Source organism: Myxine glutinosa, chromosome 4, assembly GCF_964187855.1.
Source record: "Myxine glutinosa chromosome 4, kmMyxGlut1.1, whole genome shotgun sequence".
Lineage (NCBI taxonomy): Eukaryota > Metazoa > Chordata > Myxini > Myxiniformes > Myxinidae > Myxine > Myxine glutinosa.
In genome coordinates this window covers 44,965,465-44,992,909 of record NC_136264.1, presented here as the reverse complement: position 1 = coordinate 44,992,909, position 27,445 = coordinate 44,965,465, and the positions used below count along the sequence as shown (strand labels likewise).

At 44.3% G+C, this 27,445-nt stretch overlaps 1 protein-coding gene across 8 annotated transcripts in view; it reads left to right on the top strand.

The window, feature by feature from the left end:
• The window catches only part of LOC137424615 (ephrin type-B receptor 2), a 277,241-nt gene that overhangs the window by 230,348 nt on the left and 19,448 nt on the right, over positions 1-27,445 (top strand). For 4 of the 8 annotated variants that reach the window (XM_078775660.1, XM_078775661.1, XM_078775662.1 and 1 more), the window contains 5 exons: positions 9,863-10,025; positions 12,447-12,552; positions 13,340-13,404; positions 16,550-16,663; positions 25,689-25,805. In XM_078775660.1, coding sequence (XP_078631786.1) covers positions 9,863-10,025; positions 12,447-12,552; positions 13,340-13,404; positions 16,550-16,663; positions 25,689-25,805 — 565 coding nt within the window. The remainder of the gene's footprint in view (positions 1-9,862; positions 10,026-12,446; positions 12,553-13,339; positions 13,405-16,549; positions 16,664-25,688; positions 25,806-27,445) is intronic. The other 4 variants (XM_068112243.2, XM_068112246.2, XM_068112244.2 and 1 more) reach the window with 1 other exon arrangement.

Below are 27,445 nucleotides of genomic sequence, written 5' to 3'. Positions count from 1 at the left end.
AACGAAGAGTCATAATTAATGGAGACGAGGCCTTAACTGACATAGAATAAGAATAACTAGGAAGATGTCCGAAAGTTGTCTACGTGTGGTGCGGTGGACCTGGGCACGACATTTAATGGGGGAATAAGGGGAAGGTCGGCTCTACTGATTGTTATTTACATGCAATGGGACTAGGGAATGGGGGATCGGGGAAAGTTGGGGAGTATTGGAGAAAATAGGGGAATATTTACAAGCGGATATGGAGGCCAAATTCCATATTCGCAACAATATATATATATATATATATATATATATATATATATATGTATATATATATATATATATATATATATATATATATATACACACAGTCACGTGAAAAAGTAATTACACCCCATGTAAAGTTTTGACTTTTTCAACATATTTCAACATACAGCTATTTGATCTTCCTTTCATCAATATTGATACATAAAGGTGATATAATAAAACAAATATCATGAAACATTTACATTTTGTAGTCCATTGTATAATTTAGATAAACATAAATGCAAATTTTGCACGTGGAAAATGTAAGTACACCGCTACATTTATCACTACTTCAAATACCTAAAATTAGAATCAGGTGCACCAGCTCAGGTGCAAATGATTAGAACATCGTTGGAGAGGATCTTGGAGGAACCTGTCTTATTTAAACCTCAGACATTTAGTTTGGTTTGCTCTTTGTTGTTGAAGTGTGCGGCGTCACCATGCCTATATCAAAAGAGCTCTCTCAGGCCTTCAAAAAAAAGGTTGTAGATGCCTACGAGTCTGGGAAGGGATTTAAAAAGATCTCCAAACAATTTCAAATCAATCATTCGACTGTCCGGAAGGTCATCTACAAGTGAAGATTCCAAACAACTGCCAATTTGTTCAGGCCAGGCCGCCCCAGCAAGTTCAGCCCGAGAACAGACCGCAAGATGGTGAAAGAAGTCTCTAAGAACCCCAGAATGTCATCACAGGACCTACAGGTAGCTCTTGCCATTGTTGATGTCAAAGTGCATGAGTCTACCATTAGATAGAGGCTGCACAAATTTGATCTACATGGGAGGTGTGCCACGAGGAAACCTTTTCTGTCCAGAAAGAACATCAGGGCAAGACTAAAGTTTGCCAATGAACACCGAGGCAAAGACCAGCACTTCTGGCACAATGTGCTCTGGACAGATGAGTCAAAGGTAGAGCTATTTGGCCACAGTACCAGAAGACATGTTTGTTGAAAACCAAAGACAGCATTTGACCACAAGAACCTGATCCTAACTGTAAAGCAAGGTGGTGGAAATGTTATGGTTTGGGGCAGCTTTGCTGCATCAGGGCCTGGGCAGCTCACCATCATAGAATCCACTATGAATTCTTCATTGTACCAGAGGGTGCTTGAGGATAATGTGATGCCATCTGTCGGAAAGTTGAAGCTCAACCAAAGGTGGACCTTGCAACATGACAATGACCCTAAACATACCAGTAAATCCACCAAGGAATGGCTGAAAAGAAAGAAATGGAGGGTTTTGGAATGGCCAAGTCAATGCCCGGATCTAAATCCCATCGAGATGTTGTGGGAGGATTTGAAACGAGCTGTGCATGCAAGAAACCCCTCAAACATCGCACAGCTGAAAGAATTATGCATGGAGGAGTGGGCAAAAATTTCTCCCAGTCGATGTCAGAGACTGGTAGACAGTTATAAGATACGCCTACTTGAGGTTGTTTCTGCCAAAGGGGGCAATACCACCTATTAGAGACTAGGGTGTACTTACTTTTTCCACATGCGAAATTTGCATTCATGTTTATTTAATTTATACAATGGACTACAAAATGTAAATATTCCATGATATTTGTTATATTATATCACCTTTATCTATCAATATTGTTAAAATGAAGATCAAATAGCTGTACATTGAAATATGTTGAAAAAGTCAAAACTTTACATGGAGTGTCCTTACTTTTTCACATGACTGTATATATATGTATGTCTGTATGTATGTATGTATGTATGTATATATATATATGTATGTATATATATATATATATATATATATATATATATGGATGTATGTATATATATATATATATATATATATATATATATATATATATATATATATATATATATATATATACAGTGGAACCTTGACTTACGAGTTTAATTCGTTCTGTGACCGAGCTCGTAACTCAAATTGCTCGTTTCTCAAATCAAATTTCCCCATTAAAATGCATTGAAATGCTATTAATCCGTTCCAGCCCGCCAAAAACCACACCAATTTTTTTTTAAATATACAGTATATATAAAAATATCTCGCGCTTTATATTTCACCTGTATGCAGCATACAAGTTGGCAGGATGGCCTGGACTGGAGGTACGCACACTTGACTCTAAAGTCTAAACTGTCCAGCCTGGGTTTGAATCCCGACCCAGCTATAACCTGTCATGTCGGTGTTTCACAGGCAGGGTGATTCATCAATGTGTGTACCGCTAAACTGGGCGCCCCGTTTGCGTCCCATTAGTTGTTGGATGTTAAGGATCTCACCGTGTTTTCCACAAAGAGAAGGCGAGCTATCGCCGGCACTCTGAACAAGTTTTTCGGGTGACACCGTCACAATTTCGGTCTTCGAGGCCGGCCGATAGGCACAGTGTGACCGGAAGGGACGAGGTTCTCCTGACCACGTGGCCCTTGACTTGGTTTGTCCGCACAATGTGGGCACTTTCAGGATGAACTTTAGCCGGGGAGCATTTGGGCGCCCCAGTCTGATACTGCCGCCCTCGTCGACAACACGCACACCTCGCTCATGTTTTTCGACGATTGCGTGTTTTATATCCAAGCACATCATCCTCTTCTTCTTCTCAGTACCGTGTTTTCCACAAAGAGAAGGCGAGCTATCGCCGGCACTCTGAACAAGTTGACGGCAGAGATACTGTACTTGCACGGCAAGATAACCACGTGACCAGAACCCACCTGGTGGCGTAAACTCAAAATAACCAACATGCGAAAACAAAAATGCAGCGCTATACGACAGAGATACTGTACTTGCACGGCAAGATAACCACGTGACCGGGTGGCGAAAGCTCGTAACTCAGATCTCGGCTCGCATCTCAAAGCAATAAACCGCCCGAGCGACGGCTCGTATCTCGATAAACTCGTAAGTTGGGGCACTCGTAAGTCAAGGTTCCACTGTATATATATATATATATATATATATATATATATAATATATATATATATATATATATATACTGTATATATATATATATATATATATATGTATATATATATATATATATATATATATATATATATATATATATATATATATATATATATATATATATATATATATATATATACATACATGTATATAACCCCCGCTCTAGCAGGGAACATGGCCTTAAAATGCATGTTGTGTGTTGTTGTATACATGTATAGATATATACATATATATACACATGTATATATATATATATATATATATATATATATATATATATATATATATATATATATATATATATATATATATATATATATACAATTATACATGTATATTGTTACGGTTTCGTCACTTCCATTGTTGTGGTTTTCATCCACTGTGAACATTTTTTGTTGCATGTACTATTATTGTTGTCGTTTAAAGGAAATAGAGATTACTATTTTCAAAACGTAAAAAAGTAAATGTTTTAAATGAAACCGGAACCGGACGACGACGAAGAGGAAGAGGAGAGAGGAAAAAAAAACAAGCCGGAGCGAGTGAGTCGGACAAGAAGCCGAGCTGCTTCAAGGTCCTGAGCGAACGTTGGCGAACGAGAGTCACGATTGAACTTTGGGTTCCCCAGGAAAGGGATTCCTGCAACAGAGTTGTTATCACTGTGACAGATAAACCTGCGTGACAGGTTTTGCGGTCGATTCTGAAGAGAATCGTTGGAGCGCCGTTACGCCACCAGAACAGGCCGTCGGCTATTTTACCTCGCGCAGGATTTGTGCATTGCTCAAGGTTTTTCACTTCGCTTCAACCATTCTCACCGCATCCAGACGTTAATTTGGTGTGTGTGTGTGTAACATGGCTTTTGAGTGGGAAATCTGCGGTTTGCCGATTGAGGGCCGTCAAACGTCCATACCTGAAGGTGTGATTTCCCCGTCGCTTCTCGAGGACACCTTCGCCCATCTTTGGCAGTGTAACTGCCAACCCAACGGGATTCTGGTCTCGATACGACATCGTACAGACGATCACTGGAGTGGATCGACTTTGGCGTGAAGCCGGAACCAACTTTGGCTTGAAGCTGGGAAAGAGACATTGGGGATGTTCTTTTCGCTCACTTGTAGCACAGTGAGTTATATATTACGAAACTGATGGTACCATCATATGAATGATATATATTGATTGTACTTTTGATGAATATTGTTACTGTACCGTTATTCTTGCGTGACGTTAATACAATACTTGTTTGTTGGTAAGAATTGTTGTGGTTTCACCATTGATCCTTGACACACAGAATAACACATCTTTCTGCCATGACTCCTCTCGGGGCTCGGAGGTACACCGTGACCGGGGTTTGGGGAGGAGCACGTAACAATATATATATATATAGATATATGAAAGAGTGAAGCTTGCTGAATTCAATCACCACTTGGATCATCAACCTGGAACCGTCCGTCATCAAGGTTTTGATCCTTCAATTGCAGAATCCCTTTTGACAGCGGGTCTTCAACCTCAGTTGCGTCCGAAGGTCATCCAAAACCCAATCAGAGAGAGAAATAGATAGAGACAGAGATGACAGACAGCCGTTGTTTTATTTGGCATCTGCAGTTGTTTTGAATACTTCCCAAGCTTTGTGAGCCATTCGATGTTGGTCTTTAACTGCGTTGGCCCTTGTCATCACATTGAATGAAGTTTTTAGCTTGTCATGTGCATTCATTTAGTAACAACACAAAGCAAGAACCAAATGCTGTTCTGGCCCTTGGCTTTAATACAAAACGTAACATCACTTGACTATTTCATTGCACGCTTCCTTCCAGAGCACTGCAACATCAGCTTCACTGGAACCATACTGGATAGTTTTGATGAAACATCGTTTATTTTTCTTTGTAGCCACACATAAGAGCCTATTTTAGATAGGAACATATCAGAACAGAAATGTTTGTATTGCACAGTATAAATTGAACTATTTGAACATTTTACAGCTTAAGGTTCAGGCAAGCTATATATTTTCTTTGTCTCACATAAGTCAGAGGTTGCTGCTGTCAATTATTGCGTCAATTGAGGAGTGTTCTTTCACTGCAAATATCCAAACGAGGTTTGTCTCACCAGCCATCAACAAAGACGACGCATCAGAAATGGGTCATAATGGCCAAGTAACATGATCATTTCACCAAGTAAAAATGAACTATAACCACTTTGACATATCTGACCAAGTATTACATCATCGTAACCCTCCTTATGGTCACTGAGATAATGAAAAGCATATTGTAACCTGAAAGTTTGTTTTATTGAACTCAGCAATGACCTCAACTAACTGTTAACCTTGATTTTGTTTTAGTTTTAGATTGTGATGATGTCATCACAGAGCACATGCTTAGATTGTATTTCTCATGAGCAAGATCTGGACTTGTATGTCAGATAACCATAGGACTATTTTACTACTGTGACTGCTGTAATCACGACGTAACAACAAAATAGGTACACGATAAAACAATTTAGTAGGAAGAATAACCTGTCCTGGCTTTGTTTACTTGCTCATCATGGGACTGTGCTCGGTACCTCTGCCACAGAAGGTGGATGAAGGTTATGTTTTCACCCTGGTTTGTCTGTCTGTCTGTCTGTATGTCTGTTTGTCTGTCTGTGAACATTATACCTCAAAAAGTTGTGGACGGATTCGGACATGATTTGGTGAACCTGTTGCATGTGCGACAAGGGCGAAGTGATTAGATTTTCATGAAGTTTCGGATCCGGATACTAGACTTTTTAAAGTGATTTTTCACCATTGCGCCAAAAAATACATATCGCATGATTTCTCAAAAAGTTGTGGATGCGTTATTACATAACTTGGTGGATGGGTTGGGTGGGTGACAACTGACAAGAACAAGCCGATTAGATTTTGGTTCAGGTCTGAATTCAGATCCGGTCTATCAGTGGGATACAAAACGTAAACTGTTCAGCCTGTCGGAGGTATGCGCTCTACCGAGCGCCATTCTGGTTTATTACCTCCACTACCGAAGGTGGATGCAGGTTATGTTTTCACCCCAGTCTGTCTGTTTGTCTGTTTGTGAACATGTTATCTCAAAAAGTTGTGGACAGATTCAAACGAAATTTGGTGGAGAGGTAGCATATGTGACAAGCCCGAAATGATTAGATGTTGGTAAAGATCCGGAAACAGATGTGGATCTGAGAATTTTTAAAGTGATTCTTCACCATTGATGGACGTATAAAGAATGGCCAACTTATGTCAAATCTAAGTGGATGAGTTGGGTAGGTGACAAGAACAAGCCAATTAGATTTTGGTTCAGGTCCAGATACAGATCTGGCCAATCAGTAGATACAAAACGTAAACTGTTCAGCCTAGCAGAGGTATGCGCTCTACCGAGTGCCAATCTAGTTTTGTACATTGTATGATTCGGTGCAATTGGTCCATCAAGATAATGCACTAAGCTTTCGAGTTGCATAGTTTGGGTTCGACTTCTGAAGAGACTATATACTGTCTGATTGGTGCTTCCCAGGTGTACATAAAGATCGCGCAATGTCTTTTGTGAAGAGTATACGAGCCATCGCAGTACCCTGAACAAATTACAAATTCCTGCTGTAACATAGAGGGGACAATGACCTCATCAATGACCAATGACCTCTCCACTCAAGTGGAAAACCCTTTGTTTCCTCATGGACATCTATGTTACTTCATCACATGCAACAGGATTTCATGGCATCAGTTAATTTGGCGGCCCACAACATCGCACATTTGCCTAAAATATAGTTATTCCAGCAGCACTCTGATAGCACAACAACAATTCATACAATCTCAGCTTCAAATCTACGCACCAATAAGACATCAACAAATTCATCCACTAAAAGCCATGTAAACATCAACATTGACCTCTTCACAACATTGATAAATCTAAACTTCCATTTTGAGAACGAGGCAAAACTACTACTACTACTACTACTACTACTACTACTACTACTACTACTACTACTACGAATCCACATGCCCAGCTAAGGGGCGTAGCGACCCCCTTGAGGGATTGACCCTTTTGTACTTTGTTCCATTGGGACAGTGGTCCACGAGGTTAGGGCAGGAATTTTAACTTTGTTTATGGTGATGGCAATTGCTCACCTACTCTTCGCGAAGGACACCGTCAGATCTTCACTGTCCACCAACTGATGCTGGCAGATGAGATGCCCACTTAACGTCCATCCCAGAGAAGGCAGACACATTGATGATTCACCCTGCCTATGAAACACCATTGTGACAGTTCATAGCTGGGCCGAGATTCAAATTCACGATAGACTGATTTGAGGTGAATGTGCATACCTGTAGGCCATCCTGCCGGCCTTAGACGTAAAACAGGGTCAGCAATATCTCAACATCAAAAACCTGGTGCATATGAACAAATAATAACATTCACTATTCACGATTTGCCATTTCACCGCGGCGTCACACTGCTGGTACACGTGAAGATTTGTGAACCTTCCATTTTGCTGCAATCTTGTCTGCCCACACGTTTTTCTCTTTCTTTGTTTTGCTTGTTGGGAGGTTTGTGTCTCATCATCTCATGCTTTAAGGGAAGTTTACCTCCTCTCAACAAAAGGGCATTCAAATTCTGCCATAAGGCATGAAAGTAACAACAACAGCAACAGCGCCATGGTCACGCTCGGCCTCCATTTGTTCTGTGCTCATGTAAAAGCTTTTCAAAATACATAAAGCGGGCGACAATGTAGCAGAAATTTGCTATGCTTCGACATGTTCAAATTTTTCTTTCTGTCTATAATGCCAGATGCATTTTGCGTCTGGGTCCTTGTCTGTGTGCCGGTGCTTTGAATCATCTTCCTGCCATGTGGTTAGCTGTGTAACCTCAAGTCCTCGGGAGTGCCAGCACATGTGCATACGACACAGGCACAACGGGCCAAATGTCCTTGTGATATCTCGACGCCTTGTGACGTACACCCACTCGTTTTGTTAGTAGTTTGTCTCTAAAACATTTCACCAACTCAGTGGTGTAATGGTTAGAGCGTCTGCTCTGAGTCGGGGAGGCATTCATTAAATACAAAAGAACAGGTCTATAGTCCGACACATCTGAAGAGGAGGAATCATTGAGTAGTAAAGAAAATAACTCAGCAGTTCCAGTAGCAGAGAGTGTCTATCTCGGAGGTGAGAAAAGGCTTATAAGAGATCCATGTAGGAAGTGATGAAACGGCTCAGAAAACTAAGAGCAGATAAGCGTGGTATTAGCGGATAATTTTATAACCCTACGCTAGTGTGGCAGGGCCTTGGACATGGTTAGTAACATGCAAAAGGGGTTTGAGATGCCCCACCGCACTAACGTATGGTAAAGAAAGGATCCAAATAAAAATGTGGGAATCGAACTACCTGTTAGCTTGACTTCAGTCGTGGTTGACTTCAGTTGTGGGCAAGGTGTTGGGTCTGTTAATTAAAGAATGGATACGGAACCGTTTGAATGTAGTCGGCATGGATTTACCAAAGGAGATCTGGGTTAACTAATTTATTGGAGTTCTATGAAGCAGTTTCTGAATGGGCGGGCAAAAGAAGTGTAGCGAATGTAATTTATCTCGATTTTCAGAAGATATTTGATAAGGTACCAGATCAGAGGTTGTTGGCTAAGGTAAGGGCATGTGGTGTCGCTGGTCGAGTATCTAATTGTAATGGAAACTTACTTAGTGATAGGAAGGAAAGATTGGCCGTGAGTCGGAGGATGTCTTGCTGGGAGGATGTATGTTGTGGGGGTACCTCAGGGGCCAATACTAGGACCATTATTATTCATCATTTACATCAATGATATGGATTGTGGGTTAAGAGTCGGCTTTTCAAATTTGCAGATGATACCAAGTTTGAAGGTAATGTAGATAGCAGAGAGGGTGGTGATCAGTTTCAGAAGAGTCTAAATATTTTCATCGATTGGGAAAAATATTGGCAGATGCAATTTAACATAGGAATTTAACATATTTAACATAGGAATTTAACATAACATAACATAACATAGGAACAATTTAACATAGGAATTTAACATATTTAACATAGGAATTTAACATAACATAACATAACATAGGAACAATTTAACATAGGAATGCTCGGGATGGGTAACAATAATGGAAAAAGGAATTACAATTACATGATGTAAGGGGCAATTCTGGGGCAGATCACTCAGGAGAAGGGTCTTCGGTGTGGTAATAGATACGGGGGGTAAGGAGACAGGGCAGTACCAGGCAGCTATAGGTAAAGCTAACAAGGTTTTAGATTGTATTCGTCATCACATCTAAGGAAGGACATATCTTTACAATTGAATGAAAGAGCTTTATCATTTAGTCATTTCTTTGCATGTTTGACTGGCCTCACGATGTCGGAGTGTGGTGTCCTCTTGGCTCGGCAGTTGTAGAACCATCGAGGGAAAGGTAACTTCGGTTAAGGCATTCCATCCCATGTTAAAGGTTTAATGTTATTTCCCTCTCCCTGCCCGCCACAAATTGCTCCGACATGATGCTTCGTTAACCACCTCTCTCTCTCTCTCTCTCTCTCTCTCTCTCTCTCTCTCTCTCTCTCTCTCTCTCTCTCTCTCTCTCTCTCTCTCTCTTTCTCTTCTCTTTCTCTTTCTCTTTCTCTTTCTCTTTCTCTTTCTCTTTCTCTTTCCCTGTTCCAGGACCAGGCGGAGACCAACTCGTCGGTGATAAACAGTCGCACAAACACCGTGGTGGTGCGCGGGCTCAAAGCCGCCACCATTTACGTGTTCAAAGTGCGAGCTCGCACCGAGGCTGGTCTGGGAAGATTCAGCAGTGGCATGATGTTTCAAACGCGCACCAAGGGTGAGAACGTGCATCAGCCTGGATGTTTTCCTTCGGCCCGTTAACTTGATACAGCATGTGCAGCACAAAAAAGGGATTTTTTATTTGCATCCAGAAATGGGAGCCAATTAGACATTTATGTCGAGCTGACTTCCCGAGAAGATTTACAAACCCTTTTTGGGAGGGGGGGACACGTTTTTACCGCCAATCTGGAAGTCGTCAATACCGATAAAACTGTCGACTGTGCGTTGCCTTCACCTATTGCTGCTTCCCGTGCCGTCGACATTTGCATATTGGGTCATGTGGCCAGTGGCCATAAAAATGCACTTAGAAGGCCTTTTACATGATTTAATGCTCCAACTTTATCCTTGTCCTTGTGAGGATAGAGTTTATTTTGTGTTAGAAGGAGGCAGAACTAAGGTAAGGGAGTTGTGGAGGTTTGTTGGGAGGGAGAAGAATGGGAGATTGCATGATTGAATTGTGATGGGAGAGTGGAGGGGGGTGCTGAGTTGCTGGTGGAATTTGGTTTGGGATATTTTTTTATCGGTAGAAGAGCTTCCCTTCAATGCAGCATGAGAGTTCATCCAGATTGGTTTGAGGCAGTCCAATGGTTGTGGACACCTGCCGCATCGTCCCAGAGGTTTTGCAGGAATTGAATTGTGAGTTCAAATCAGAGGTTTTGGTTAGGCCTTTAAAAATATAAATACAAGAAATCATTGCACTTGACTCACAGTATTGCTCCATCGTCACGAAATGGAAAAGGTAAACACCTTTTGGAAGAGAAAAACGTGAGCCGACGCGGATCGAGGAACGTTTTGAAGCCATGAGCCCTTTAATATGCTGCGCGGACATTTGGAAGCACTTTTTATATATAAACATGAAGCTTGACACCATTTTGAGCTAAAATAAGGGAGTTTGGAAAAGGATTGGATGAAATGGAGGGAGCAATGCCCACGAGTGCCAATCCACGCGTCTGTCCGTTTTTTTTAATTGCCCTTCTTTTTCTCATTCCTTTCCAATTCTTTCATCAATATTAATGTTTCTGGAGCCGAAGTTTCTGGCACTTACCTTTCTCTCAGGCATTTTCAATTCACGTTTCAACAGCAGATTTTTGCTCGCTTCCTCTTAAAGGTCATCTGTAGGGCAAGCCGCCAGAGATCCTGGCCGGTGCGAGGTTGAAAGGGAACAGGAAACAAAAGGTAATGGAAGCCCAATCGCAGGTACTCAGTGTACGCCTATCTTCTTAATTACGCGGAGCCCGTTCTCAACTTGCACTGCCTGGATAAGCGCCAGTACTAAAGTCTTCGCTAAATGCTGGAGATTGTGTTACCGGCCTGACATTGTGCAAGAAATTGTCCGCTTTTGAGCTCAACCGCCTGGCTCGGAGCCATCGTCGGTGGAGACAGAGCCACGGGGAGTTTTGAGGGGAGAAAGCGCGTGCAAAAGCTAACTTTGTATTTCGAGAAAGCTCGGTTTTGGTTATTTCTGGATTGTCCTGTTTGCTGTTGCTGTCTGAACCCATTACTCATGACTCGATGACGAGATCCCAAGTTCAAATGCCATTTGCCATATTGATTTGTCCATTCCCTTTGAGTATTAATGTCCTTTCGAATTGATGTGAGGTCACTAATGTCTCCTAATGTCCTCCTGCTTCATGTACGTCCACCTCCATGTGTCTCACATGACTGTAAGAATAAGAAAAACTATGTATGTGAATGTAATTGACATTTAATCATTACCTCCGCCACCGAAGGTGGATGGAGGTTATGTTTTCATCACGGTCTGCCTGTCTGTGCACTGGATATCTCAAAAAGTTTTGGTTGGATTTGGACGAAATTTGGCAGAGATGTAGCGTATGTGATAAGGACGAAATGGTTAGATTTTGGTGAAGATCCGGATTCGGATCCGGCTACTAGAATTTTTAAAGTGATTCTTCACCTTTGGGAGATAGGGCCAAAAACGATACATAGCGGGATATCTCAAAACGTTGTGGATGGATTTGGACGAAACTTGGTGGACAGCTTGCGTGTCTGACAAGGAAGAATCGATTTGATTTTTGTGAAGATCTGAATATGGATTCGGATATGAGAATTATTTGATTTTTTACGTGATTCTTCACCATTGAAAGATAGGGCCAAAAAGCGATGTATGACATGATATTTATAAAAGTTATGGACGAGTTATGACTAAACTTGGTGGATGTGTTTGTTAGACGACAAGAACAAGCCGATTAGATTTTGGTTCAGGTCCGAATCCAGATCTGGCCTATCAGTGGGATGGAAAACATAAACTGTTAAGCCTGGTGGAGGTATGCGCCCTGCCGAGTGCTGTTCTAGTTTTAATTGTAATTTTAGCTGCAATTGTAAGTCTATATAAACTGACTTTGATCCTATATATCAAAGTTGCTAAAGACTGATGGGGATGCTGTGTTCCCATTCACAGAGGGGGTTAGTACTCTACGTGAACAGATCCCGTTGATCGCCGGATCCGCCGCAGCTGGAGTCGTCTTTATCGTCGTGGTTGCAGTGATCGTCATAGTGTGCAGCAGGTAAAGGTTTTTTTGAACCCCTGCGGGGTATCGGCAGCACCTCGTGATCGATCAATTGTGAACGTCTTTTAAAATGTCACTTTTCTTGTTTGTCCCAGTTTAAGGTCCTTGGTGCTCGGTAGGCCTTGCAAAGGCGCAAAGGGAATGGAGAAAATGTAACATTCGGCTGCGTCGTCGACCTGAGATGCGATGAAGCTAATGGGCAAAACAATTTGAAAAACGTTTTGAAGAAGAAGCACACAACTGGAGGTGTTAATTGCGTTGCGTTGTGAGCCTCTGAGCTGACTTCCTGCATATGAAACCTGGTGGAATCGAATCCCACGGAAACCTCTGACCTCGTGGCGTCGGGAGTGGGGATCCACATTGAGGGTCAAGTGCTTAGAGTGGACATTTTAAAAGCAGGCAACCCATCTCCTTTGTGGACTTGGAGACCCCATGGCATATTTTATGAAGATTAGGCCGTTGGGCCTGTAGCATGGACAAATTCCAAACCTCACGTGTGGGTCAAAGTTGGAGTTGATCGCATTAACTCATTACATCTGTGCAACCACAATGGCGGCCCCACGAGCCTCCACGAATGGTGATACTCCAACCGGGGATCAGATCAGATCTATTAGATTCATGCCTATTCATGGAAGTTTCGATTATTGTCCCTAATCATAATTTCCCTCAATGTAGTAAAATAACAAATGTTTCTTTTGTGCATTTTCTAGCAATGTGTGCCATCCTCCAAGTTTGTTGTTGATTTTTTGGGTGTAACTGAGGCCCATTTTGACTCCAATTCCAGGAGGCGTTATGAAAGAGGAGATCCAGAGTACACCGACAAGCTGCAGCATTACAGCAGCGGGCACGGTAAGCAATGCGGACGAGCTTGTGCGCAATGCAGGTGTACCTGTGAAGCACGGCATCAGAGTTCAGTGTGCCCATTTGGCATTTCCAGCCTGTCGTGACAAAACTTTACTATCATAGCAATGGAAGTCTCATACGGAGATGTGTTCACCTGTTTGTCATTTTAATACAACATTCTCTAGTCTGCGCAATACGAGGGGCCTTCAAAATGTTCCCGGAACGAGATGCCCCAAACTAGTCAAAGAAACGCCAACATTTTTAATTTATCACTATGTATGTGTTGATGATAAGAAATTACATATTTTATGGTTGACGACTGGTTGTTAAGCTTTTTAAAATTATCGTGATAACTGTGTCTCTCTTCAGTGAATGGATCACTCATTATCCACTCAGCCACTCACTCATTCATGTGCTGCTTATTCCCTCCCTCTGAGGTTTCTATTTCAAACTGGCGGACAGCTGATATATACGTCACGTGACACGTGCTGTACTGAAAAGGCTTCATAAATATGGAATTATGTAGCTTGCTACGTATAAGTTTTTTTTAAAGTGTGATCTTTAACCCTGTAGTTTATCTCATTTTTCTCTCTAATTCTTTCTCCATGTCATCTGTGTTCTTACACATTTTGCTTTCACTCTACCTTCGTATGCCATCTTTGCCTTTGAGTGCTCAATATGAATGGGCAGGTCTTCATGCACATTATAAATCCCATAGAGCATTGGAAAACTGAGTGAACATATTCATTATTAAGGCTTATGAAACCTGAGTGGCGTCAAATCAGCGGGTCAAATGTGGAACCTCAAATTTGAATGACAAGTACACCCACTCACTATGGGAGCGGAAAAAGGGTCATTCCTCTTTGGGGTATATAGATTACAGTCTATCTATGGTCGGATCTCAAGAACATTGGGTGTGTGTTCATTTACCAAGTTTGTTGTGGAGAGATCGCCAAGTGGTTTAAGCATTTTAGCAAGCACTCCATTCAAAACCGTTAAGGAACGGCTGCTTGGTAAAGGAGCACAACCCGAGCTTGTCCCTTTCAGTTTCACATCAAACAGCAGGAGCGAATTTCAAAAGTTCGCAACGAAAAATGCCACGGTAGCGGCAGAAAGCGCCATGTTATTAACCCAACATTTGTGGGATATATAGAGTACCATAGATCTTCACTCAGTTCTGTAAGTAAAGCTTACTTCACAGATGTCGAGATTCCTCCAAATTTCTTCATTTAGTGTTATAAAGAGCAATAGCGACCGTTTAAAAAGCTAAGCATATGTGTTTGTGTTTTATAATATTTTTACTTCCTGTAGAAGCCGTTGCTCCCATGGAAACGCCATTATAACTATAAACTATTTATAAACGTTATCACTGCAGGAAAAACGCCTTGGGAAAGTGGGACATTATTAGTATTAATATTGTTTTGTAATAACATTAACAATTTGCGATTATCATTAATTTTTTTATTAAAAGCGTTTTTGGAAAAACGCCACGATAAACTTCTTCTTTGAACAAACGCCACGATAAAGCTAATTTAACATTGATATACACCTCAACACGCAATGCCATTGACGGCAAAGGTGGGGAAAACCCGCTCAGGGGAGAAAGCCCCCTTGGGGAGGGGGGCAAATGAATGCGCTACAACCTTCATTATGTAACCCTTCGTCATCCTGCCAAGTTTGGTTGAGATTAGATAAGTAACGATGGAATGTATTGGCCTCAAACATTCATCAGACAGTCGGACAGACACCAAATGACGTATTCTAGTATGATGCCATGTTGGAGCAAGACTTTGGACTTTGTGCTCCGTTTATGAAATAATGCCCATGATGCCCGGTTCACACCTCTAACCGATCCTGCATAAAGGGTGCACACTCCTCCTACTGTGACCTTTCAGCGTGTAATGAGCGGTACATGGCCGGCACCGCAGTTGGCTCATTTCCCGCACGATCGCACGGGCCGACGCGCTCACGCTGGTGCATCATGGATGTTTGTACGACGCTTGCATGGCCTGGCCCAGGCCACATCGGATTATGTGAATTAAGCGATGCCATTGTTTATCGCAGTCACGTAGCACTGTAGAGCGGTGTGGATTAAGGCATGGCTTCGCCGGATTGGCGTTATAGTGTGCATGATCGTAGATGGTGGGCACCTTGCCTTTTGATCAATGACAACAATGGGATGCCAGATTTTCCATGCTCAGTTGCCATAAGCAACAGATACTGTAGCTTTCTTTTTGTTTTTATCCATATGCTTGACTTCCAGTTGACTTTAAGCATTGTATTTATAGCTCATCAGTTGTGTATTTAGCACGGTGCATCTTGTACCACTGCAAAGGTGTCCGTTAACAACGTTGCTTCGCTGGTTAACGGTCAAAGCGTGGCCCCAGCTCCAGCACAAACTCAAAGCACTGTGTGTTGGCTGCAGGCTGGGTTTGCTGATACAAATAGCCACACGAATTGCATTAACTCACATCTAGCCACAAAAATATTTCACATCATTTCATAATAATTATATTCCTGCACTCATTCAAAAAATTGTCCTCCGCCCTCCCCCCTCCCCTCCCCCCCCTACCCCTCCCCCCTCCCCTCCCCCCCTACCCCTCCCCCCTCCCCTCCCCCATACCCCTCCCCTCCTACCCCGCCCCTCCCCTCCTACCCCTCCCCTCTCCCCCTCCCACCCCTCCCCCCTCCCCCTCCCACCCCTCCCCCTCCCCCCTTACCCCTCCACCTCACCCCCTCCTCCCTCCCCCTCCCAATCCCCCTCCCCCATCCCCCTCCACCCTCCCACTCCCCCTCCCCCCTCCCCCCTCACCCTCCCCATCCCCCCCCCTCTTCTCCCCTCTCCCCCTCCCCCTCCCCCTCTTCTCACCTCTCCCTCTTCTCCCCTCACCCCCTCTTCTCCCCTCCCCCCCCGTTCCCCTCCCCTCCCCTCCGCCCTCCCCTCCCCCGCCCGGCAATGCCGGGTACTTCTGTTCGTCATTTCATAATAATTATATTCCTGCACACATTCAAAAATTGTCATGTGCCTATTTTTAAATGATAAAATCCACCTTTCGTTTCATGTTATCGATGGAGTTTTTGCTCGGTATTTTACTTGCTGCTAGAAGTTTACCAAATAGCAAAACTACCCTTTGTATCCCTCACCCATCAGGTCACAAGATTTACATCGATCCTTTTACATACGAAGACCCAAACGAAGCAGTGCGTGAGTTCGCGAAGGAAATCGACGTTTCAGGTGTCAAAATCGAACAGGTTATCGGTGCAGGTGAGTGTCTGGTGGCCCTCTTATCTGATTAACTGTCGTGCCATTTCCCTCTCCTGTACATTGTACAAATACAGTGTGTAAATTATCTGTACAGTGTCGGCACTCTACTTACTGTGTTATACTACGTACTGTTACGTGGTCCTCCCGGTAACTACCTGGTCTTGGTGACCCCCGGACCGTGGGAGGGACCCCGCCAGAAAGATATATGGTTTATACGCTTTCGTAACGCAATCAATATGAACTCCGGTCAAGAAGAAACCCCACACCAAGGATCCGGAATAATCAATAATATATTCACTGAGCAATCAACAACCATCAACCATGCACAATCAATATTACAACCATGTGAACTCATCTACACAAACTCTAAGATGGCCATCTTAATCTTATACATTCCTCACGTGAGCCCCACTCCTGACTCCCTCCGTGGTCAATGTCTCTCCTCTCCGCACACGGGCGGTTGAACGAGCCCCGGGCGGACGTGCTCTAAACGTGCCGTCTCGGACTGGGGCCGCGGCTGCAGCGCACCTCCTTGCCAAGCCACGGGGCAAACCCAGCGCGGCGTCCAACGGGCGCGAGGCCCCAAGGGCGACCCTTACGCGTCCTTGTAGATGGGCAAAAACCCAGCGCGGCTTCCGACGCGAGCGAGGCCCAACGTGCGGACCCGTACGCGTCTTTGTAGACGGGGCAAAACCCAGCGCGGCTTCCGACGCGAGCGAGGCCCAACGTGCGGACCCGTACGCGTCTTTGTAGACGGGGCAAACTGTCCCGGACGCTTGGTTTCGTGCACGAACTCACGGTGACTGGACGTGTCAAAAGGTATTTACCGCCCAGGTAACTCCTCTCGCCAGACGTTTCGCAACGGCGCGTTTTCCGCGCAGCGTAAGGTCGATTCCACCTTCTCGTCGTCGCGGGGCGAGGAAGTAGAAGCCCCGTCCTTTTCTCTCCTCGTGTCTTTTCTTCTTCCGTTTCCGGCCACTTCCGTTTCCGGCCACTGGTTCCGAAGGGCTCCTGACCCTCCAACCACAACAACTACACAACAACTTAATATACTACACACGGAAGCAAAGACCTGCATGGTACTTCACATACATTCACATAAATATGTAACACTCCCCCCCTTCAAGAAAGAAAGTTTGAACCCAGCGAAAACTTTCTTTGCCGGCCAATTTGGAGAAACAAACCAGATAACTCAACCCCCCCACATTATCAGTTCCCCCCGGGCACAGTTATCACTTAAAAATAAAGCCAGTTAAGCCACTCGATAGCACTTTTCCGGGAGGCCAAGCCGAGTATTCACTACATGGATGCCTTTAGGAACGCGGAGTTCACGGTTAGTCCGTGCAGGAAAGTTCTCTACATGGGCGCCTTGAGGAACGTGGAGTTCACGGTTAGTCCGTGCAGGAAAGTTCTCTACATGGGCGCCTTGAGGAACGTGGAGTTCACGGTTAGTCCGTGCAGGAAAGTTCACTACATGGACGCCTTTAGGAACGGCGTTCACGGTTAATTCGTGTAGGAATCTTGGCTCGGCGGCTCCGCCGCCTTCAGTGCTTCAACTTCTCAGAACGTCCCTAATAATTAGGGTGGGACCACTGGTCCCTGTAGTCCCCTGAATACCGGTCTTCTTCTCGGCCACTACTTTGCCCATTCTTCCTTCGGGAGCGGCCGTAACTCAGGGAGCCTCCATAATAATATTGACTGCGGCCACCACCAAAACTACCGCCCAGTTGTCCTCTCCTGTAGACCTCTCGACGCCTACGAAATGCCTTCCCTACTGTTATGGTCCGACCCTCCAAATCCTTGCCATTCCAATTCTTCTCTGCCTCTCTGGCGTCTTTTGTGCTGGCAAACGTGACAAAGCCGAACCCTCTTGACTGTTGCGTTTCCCAGTCTCTTACCAACCGCACTTCCACCAGCGGCCCATATCTGTTGAAGACAGAGGTCAGAACTTCTTCCTCTGTTTTGAAGTTCAGTCCCCCTACAAATAACTTGGCACTTTTGTCACCATCCCGAGCTGGTGTGGTGTTATTTTCCCTGCTGGGCTCTTTATCAACCCTCAGGTTACCATAAACTTGACCCCCGGCCAAATCATTCCCGAGAACCACAGATACACCCTCTACAGGAAACGTGGCTTGTAAACCGACGGTGACCGGTCCTGACACCAAATCGGACTCCAACTGGATGACCTGAAGGGGAGCACTAACACCGCCCCCGATCCCCTGTAAACGAACACTATCCCCCGTTGCCGTCTCCTCGGACCATGGCAAAATGCCTTCAAGCATTAAAGATTGATGGGCCCCTGTGTCTCTCAATATCCTAACCGGTCTCCGGTTAGTCGAGGCTCCATCCAGTGACACAAACCCCTCGGAAATAAATGGTTGGTAACCCTCTTGATGGCGATTTCTTACGCTAGCCATCGCATTCGGAGTTGTAATAGTCGGACTCCGCTCTGGGTTGTCCCTTTTCATGAGGTAACAACTGGACATCAAGTGTCCAGGTTTTTTGCAAAACGCGCAAGTAGGCCCGGAGGAAAAACTCGGGGTCTGCCTCGGGCCCCCCGAACTATAAGTTTGTCTTGGGCCCGCATCCCTCTGATTTCGAACCGGTGGGGTATCATAGTTGTCCCCATAATCATCTCGAGGCCGCCGCCATGTATGGTCGTTCTCCGCACCTGCTGTTCCCCACCTCCCCTGCGGAGATCTAGGCGAGGAGCTAGGTTCGTGGACCCCTATTCGGTGGGTTAAGGCATAATCATCTGCCATGGTGGCTGCGTCCCACAACTTTGGTACCTTCTTTTCCTGCAGGTACACTTTGATGTCCTCGTGGACACACTGCTGGAATTCCTCCACCAGGATCAAGTCCCGCAATGTCTCGAAGTCTTTCCCGACTCCTTTTGACTCACACCACCGATCAAACATGTTTTCTTTCACTCTGGCAAACTCCACATGGGTCTCACTCTCCCTCTTCCTGGCATTCCTGAATTTTTGCCTGTAAGCTTCCGGAACCAACTCATAGGCCTTGAGGATGTGCTTCTTCAGTACCTCATAATCTGCACATTGGTCCATTGGTAGCGCCGAATAAATTTCCTGAGCTTTCCCCACCAGCACACTTTGTACGAGTATGGTCCAGGCCTCCTCCGGCCAGTTTAATTGTCGAGCCACTTTCTCAAAGTGTGGGAAGAATTTCGCGACTTCCTTTTCACTGAACGGTGGAACCAGCCTCACATGTCTGCCCACATCCCAGGTTTTCTGGTTAGGTGTCGACCCCGTCAGCAAGGGTGGTGCCTCTCCCCGTTCTCTCATTAACTCCAGCTCCTTGAATTTGATTTCTTGCTGAAGCTGCATGTCCCGTTCCTTTAATTCCCTTTCCGCTTTTCTCTCCTCTGCTTCGAGGTCCCTTGCAGCTCTCCTTTCCTCTGCTTGTTCCTTTTCTCTTCTTTCCTGGAGTTCTCTTTCCACTCTCCTTTCCTCTGCTTGTTTCTCTTCTCTCCTCTCCTCTGCTTTCCTTTCTTCTTCTGCTCTTTCCTTTTCTGCTTTCCTTTCTTCTTCTGCTCTTTCCTTTTCTGCTTTCCTTTCTTCTTCTGCTCTTTCCTTTTCTGCTTTCCTTTCTTCTTCTGCTCTTTCTTTTTCTGCTTTCCTTTCTTCTTCTGCTCTTTCCTTTTCTGCTTTCCTTTCTTCTTCTGCTCTTTCCTTTTCTGCTTTCCTTTCTTCTTCTTTGATCCGTTCCTGGCTCCGTAATTGCAACTCCAGTTTCCGGAGCTCCACGTCTTCTGGTTCTTCGGGTAGCCACTCCCAGGCTAACTCGTCCCATGTTCCTAATCCCACCATAGATTGTATCACCGTGGCCTGCAACTCTGCCTTCCTCAAATTAGTTCGGACCTCCAAGTTAAAATGTTTGGCCAATTTCAAGAGATCCGACTTTAGCAATGCTCGGAACTGTGCCTCACTCGGGGTTACCCCAAAGTTCTGTGCCACAAACGCCATGGTGCCTATCGTTAACACCTGTTAACCTTCACCCCAAGACTTTCCCCAATTTCTCAAAAAAAAATATTACCAATTAATAATTAATTAATAAATTTTAATTACCAAAAATATTATTATTTTATTATTTTATACACTTTTAGATCCCGGACGTAGACCCAATTGCGAAACCGCAAATCGTAATTTGGACGAGCCCCCAATTCTGTTACGTGGTCCTCCCGGTAACTACCTGGTCTTGGTGACCCCCGGACCGTGGGAGGGACCCCGCCAGAAAGATATATGGTTTATACGCTTTCGTAACGCAATCAATATGAACTCCGGTCAAGAAGAAACCCCACACCAAGGATCCGGAATAATCAATAATATATTCACTGAGCAATCAACAACCATCAACCATGCACAATCAAGATTACAACCATGTGAACTCATCTACACAAACTCTAAGATGGCCATCTTAATCTTATACATTCCTCACGTGAGCCCCACTCCTGACTCCCTCCGTGGTCAATGTCTCTCCTCTCCGCACACGGGCGGTTGAACGAGCCCCGGGCGGACGTGCTCTAAACGTGCCGTCTCGGACTGGGGCCGCGGCTGCAGCGCACCTCCTTGCCAAGCCACGGGGCAAACCCAGCGCGGCGTCCAACGGGCGCGAGGCCCCAAGGGCGACCCTTACGCGTCCTTGTAGATGGGCAAAAACCCAGCGCGGCTTCCGACGCGAGCGAGGCCCAACGTGCGGACCCGTACGCGTCTTTGTAGACGGGGCAAAACCCAGCGCGGCTTCCGACGCGAGCGAGGCCCAACGTGCGGACCCGTACGCGTCTTTGTAGACGGGGCAAACTGTCCCGGACGCTTGGTTTCGTGCACGAACTCACGGTGACTGGACGTGTCAAAAGGTATTTACCGCCCAGGTAACTCCTCTCGCCAGACGTTTCGCAACGGCGCGTTTTCCGCGCAGCGTAAGGTCGATTCCACCTTCTCGTCGTCGCGGGGCGAGGAAGTAGAAGCCCCGTCCTTTTCTCTCCTCGTGTCTTTTCTTCTTCCGTTTCCGGCCACTTCCGTTTCCGGCCACTGGTTCCGAAGGGCTCCTGACCCTCCAACCACAACAACTACACAACAACTTAATATACTACACACGGAAGCAAAGACCTGCATGGTACTTCACATACATTCACATAAATATGTAACAGTACTCTGCATTATACTGTACTTCCATTGTTCATTATGCATGCCCTGTACTGCTCTGGTACTGTACATTGAACATACTGTATATTCTGCACTGTCCTGGCACTGTACTTTTAAGTATGCTGTATAGCTTGCACGGTGTTGGTACTGTACTTTCAAAGTACTGCATATTCTACCCTGTGCCTGCATTGTCATGATGAGAGTTGATCCTCACATAATGAACGATGTTGCAGTTCGCGTGTCACAGATTTTTTCTTATTGATTTTCTTTTGCATACAGAATCGAGGCTCATGTGAGAGCTAACGCATTGAACATGAAAACATGCACAGACACATAAAACATGCAATGAAGGGAGCGGGAGACAAGAGGGGGAGAGAGAGGGAAGCACACAAGCACAACAGAAGAGAACAGGGACGCTGGTAGATCTGTGGAAGGGGGAGGGCTGGGGGAGGAGGGAGGGGTACATGGTACAAAGCAAATGAACACTACTAGCAATTTCAGGAAAGAAATTGGGGATTTAAAGAGGCGGATTTGGGGTGTTTTAACATGGGTAGAAAAGATCAAGGTTTTGGATGGGGGAAGATAAGAGATGGTGGTGAACAGCTGTTTTAAAAACCAGGAGGGAGGAGTGGGATTGAAGGGAGTGGGGGAGTTTGTTCCAGAGGCGGGAGAAAAGAGGAATGAAGGAGTGAAGGTGAGCAGAGAGATTTTGGCAGTTTAACCAGAAGAGGGTTGCTGGCAGATCTTGTGTGTCCTGCAGGAATATTTGGGGGACAGAGCACAGACAGAGCAGGGGGAGAAAGGCCGGAGAGGAGTCGGTAGAAGACGGAAAGACCACCAACCTGCCTGCGGTGAGAGAGAGGAAGACCCTCAGAATCAGCTTCATCACGGGAGATTCCAATGATTCTGAATGCTTTGATTTCAACCATGTGAAGCCGATACAGGTCACATTGACCTCAAAGTCACCACAATGTTGAGAATAATAAGGACATTGACTGAAGGAACTATAAGATTGAACAGCCTGTCACATAAGCAGTCAAAGGGTGTAGGGGGCGAGGGCGATGGACAGTCGGCCATTGGCTTTGCCACCTGTCGTAGATGAGGATCACGTTAAATGATTTCCCACAATGCTTTGTGCCTGGAGGTTGTAATTACAACTTGCCCTGTAGAAAAACACCGGATAAGTAGCCATTAATAGATTAACTTGTTTTGCAGTTGGAGGTTGAGAGAAGATGTGTGCAAATGGGGGAAGGAGGCAATTTAAAAATCACAAATGGGAAATGCATTGAGGAACGAAATTCCTAAAAGAGCGTAAATTGAACGGAAGCACGACGGTGAACGCAGATGCAGAAGCAGAGCCAGAAGCACTGCAGATGATTGGTCAAAATAATTGATTAAAAACAAACTGCAAAGAGTACTTGTAAAATAAAATGATTATGAGGAATGCACTTTTTCCAAGCAAAAGTGAGGACAAAGTCAGTGAGAAGCTTTCAGCGGAGTTTATTAGCGTGAGGTCGATATAACGGCACCTGCTTCCGCTACACTCAAAGCCTCACGCAGTCCATGCAATGTCCAACAATGTCGAACGGCCCAAAAACATGAATAACGAGAACGGCACTCAGTAGAGAGCATACGTACATCCGCCTGGTTGGCCATATCACTCAATGGTGAAGAATCACTTAAAAAATTGTACTAGCTGGATCCTGATCTGGATCTTCACCAACATTGAATCGAATCGTCCTTGTCAGACACCCAACCGGTCCACCATGTTTCGTCCAAATCCGCCCAAAACTTTTTGAGATAACCTGCTATAATGTTGGTTTAAGCCCGATCACTCAATGGTGAAGAATCACTTAAAAATTAAATATTTCTCATATCTGAATCCATATTCAGATCTTCACCAAAATCGAAACGATTCTCCCTTGGCACACACACAACCTCTCCACCAAGTTTCGTCCAAATCCGTCCATAACGTTTTGAGATATCCTGCTATGTATCGTTTTTGGCCCTATCTCCCAATGGTGAAGAATGACATATAAAAATTAAATAATTGTCATATCTGAATCCATATTCAGATCTTCACCAAAATCTAATCGATTCTCCCTTGGCACAAACGCAACCTCTCCACAAAGTTTCGTTCAAATCCGTCCATAACGTTTTGAGATATCCTGCTATGTATCGTTTTTGGCCCTATCTCCCAATGGTGAAGAATGACATATAAAAATTAAATATTTCTCATATCTGAATCCATATTCAGATCTTCACCAAAATCGAAACGATTCTCCCTTGGCACACACACAACCTCTCCACCAAGTTTCGTCCAAATCCGTCCATAACGTTTTGAGATATCCTGCTATGTATCGTTTTTGGCCCTATCTCCCAATGGTGAAGAATGACATATAAAAATTAAATAATTGTCATATCCGAATCCATATTCAGATCTTCACCAAAATCGAATCGATTCTCCCTTGGCACAAACGCAACCTCTCCACAAAGTTTCGTTCAAATCCGTCCATAACGTTTTGAGATATCCTGCTATGTATCGTTTTTGGCCCTATCTCCCAATGGTGAAGAATGACATATAAAAATTAAATAATTGTCATATCCGAATCCATATTCAGATCTTCACCAAAATCGAATCGATTCTCCCTTAGCACACACACAACCTCTCCACCAAGTTTCGTCCAAATCCGTCCATAACCTTTTGAGATATCCTGCTATGTATAGTTTTTGGCCCTATCTCCCAATGGTGAAGAATCACTTAAAAATTATAATATCCGAATCCATACTCAGATATTCACCAAAATCGAATCGATTCTCCCTTGGCACACACACAACCTCTCCACCAAGTTTCGTCCAAATCCGTCCATAACCTTTTGAGATATCCTGCTATGTATCGTTTTTGGCCCTATCTCCCAATGGTGAAGAATCCTTTTAAAAATTCTACTAGCCGGATCCGAATCTGGATCTTCACAAAAATCTAACTATTTCGTCCTTGTCATGTACACTACATGTCTGCCAAATTTCGTCCGAATCCGTCCACAACTTTCTGAGATATCTTGTTTACAAACAAACGGAAAAAACGGACAGACAGAGGTGAAAACATAACCTCCGTCCACCTTTAGGTAGCAGAGGTAATTACAGTTATAGTCCCCGAGGAAGGAGAATAAGCATAGGGAAGACTCATCTGTACTTAAAGGCAGGAGTTAAACATTTTCAGCACTCAGTAATGGGATGCCAGGGTCATTTGGAGAGATTTGGAAGACTTGGGCACAAATACGTGCCATTAACTGGAGACAGCAATGAGGATGCTTGCTTTCCAGAGACAGACACTTACCAGCCTAAATGTTGGCAAAAGTATTCGATGAGAACTCCGGTTGTCCATAATCAACGTTTAATGAGGATATTTCCGAAGGAATTTTCGAATTGAGTGTTTAAGGCTGTCCGTGTTCCGGGTAAATCCAGGTAATGATGTTACCGCCTTTTTGACCGGAATGTTGCTGGGATTGAGATGGTTTGCTAATTATATGTAATGATGAAATGGTTTAACGGGTTAGTTGAGTAACACCGTCACGTTCGGTGTTCGAAACGTCACGTCCGTCACAGTTCTGATGCTCGACAGAAAAAGTTTGCTCATTTCATTTTCAATGAATTGCTTTGGTCGTATTTTTTTTAAAAGAAATAGATGTGTGATCAATGTAATCATGATTGCGTGATGATTTTTTTCCTGTTACATTCTGATGTTTTGGGGTTTTTTGTTTGACGCCACTGTAATTGGTCTATCATTAGTCACCTTTGAGCTGCTAACCTTGGTTTACATACCAACCCAGCTACAAACTGTCTTACTTGTGTTCCACATGCAGGCCGAGGCATCAAGGTGTGTGCCGTCCATCGGAAGGACGTTACCCCCGAGGACCCGTCTGCCAGCGCTGGTGGTTCGTGGACGTTAAAGATCCCATGGTGTCTTTCACAAAGAGTAGGCAAGTTATTGCCGGCACCCTGAACAATTTAAAAATTCCTGCCACAGTCGAACATCTGCCCAGTCTGGCCGGTTCCAGAACGAATTGAGCCAGAATATATCCCCCCCCCCCCCCCCTCGGCCGCTACCACAAGGTTTGATTAATTGGGGACATTAAAGAAGAAGATTCCGACTGCCATTATTTTGAGGGCGCAACGACATACTAGGCACAGCGGTTGTGTTAGTAGTAGACGCAAATGACATTCAGAGGTTATTTTCTGGACCAACTTCACTAAGCAGTAATATAATAACAACAGGGCCGTTATGTAGTAGTTTCAGGCAATTGTGACATTTAATAAAGACGTGTAGATTTCTATCTGCAAGGATTTGGTGTAAGCCTCTTTGTGAAGCCCCAAATTTGGAACAGATGCTTGCATACGATTAGCAAAATAGAAAATTAAAAGCACACTCGGAAAGTTACACACACTTAGTTTAAACGACGAGCTTCCAGCTCCGTTGCGGCATGCTTTAATAATTGGCATCATGTATGCTTTGATGCGCTCCGAGCATGTTTATTGCAACTGTAATGTCTGCTTTGTGGTCCTCGTATCAAAAACGAAATATTCCACCAAACGTACCACTCCACCATCGGTGTGTGCCGGTGTAGGTCGCACCTTTCTTACGGAAATTTTCTCCTTGGAAATAAAACATCGCCGACTTAGCGTCACACATCCACTCAGGATTCAGAATTATTTTTTAAAACAATTTTTCTGCAAAGAAAGCTGAATTTAAAAAAAAAAAAAAAATTTCCGTGAAGAAACCTGGCATGTAGGGAAAGCTTAAAACGCTTTCAAAAATATAAGATGCATTATTGAATCCCAATACATATTTTTGGTTTGGTTATGGTTATAGAAAATTCCAAGCACTGAATTTATATCTTCTGTTCGCACTGACATTATCCTTGATAAGTTTGAAAGTTTAGTTTATAAACACAAGATCGATGCACATGGAAGGCGAGGTAACGCAGGGTAAAAAGGCAATTCATTGACAGCGGCGCCACAGTTGGACGCAACAGGCAGGGCAGTAATCAACCGTAAAAGAGTAGTGAGAGCGTGAGAGAGAGAGAGGGGGAGAGAGAGAGAGAGAGAGAGAGAGAAGAGAGAAGAGAGAAGAGAGAAAAGAGAAGGAAAAGAGGACAGCAAACTGAAAGTAAGAGGGTTGGATTATGTGTGGTTAATAAGCATAGAAAATATCATGGGGTTGGATGGGGGGTGGGGTGGCATGAGATAGTGGTCCACTGTTTGCTAGAAGCCTTGGAGGAAGGAATGCGATTGGATTGTTTATTTATATATATATACTAAGTCGAGGCTCATGTAAGAGCAACACCTAAAATGCTAAGGCATAAACAGAAAACTCATAAAACGTATAATAAAGGGGGTGGGAGACAAGAGGGAGAGAGAGAGGGAAGCACATCAACAGTAGAGGACAGGGACATCGAGAGATCTGTGGAAGGGAGAGGGCTTTGGGGGGGGGGGGGGGAGGGGAGGATAAATCAAATGGACACTACTAGGAGGTTCATGAAAGAAAAACGGAATTTGAAAAAGGTGGATTTGGGGTGTTTTAACAGGGGTAGAAAATATCAAGTTTTGGATGGGTGAATAT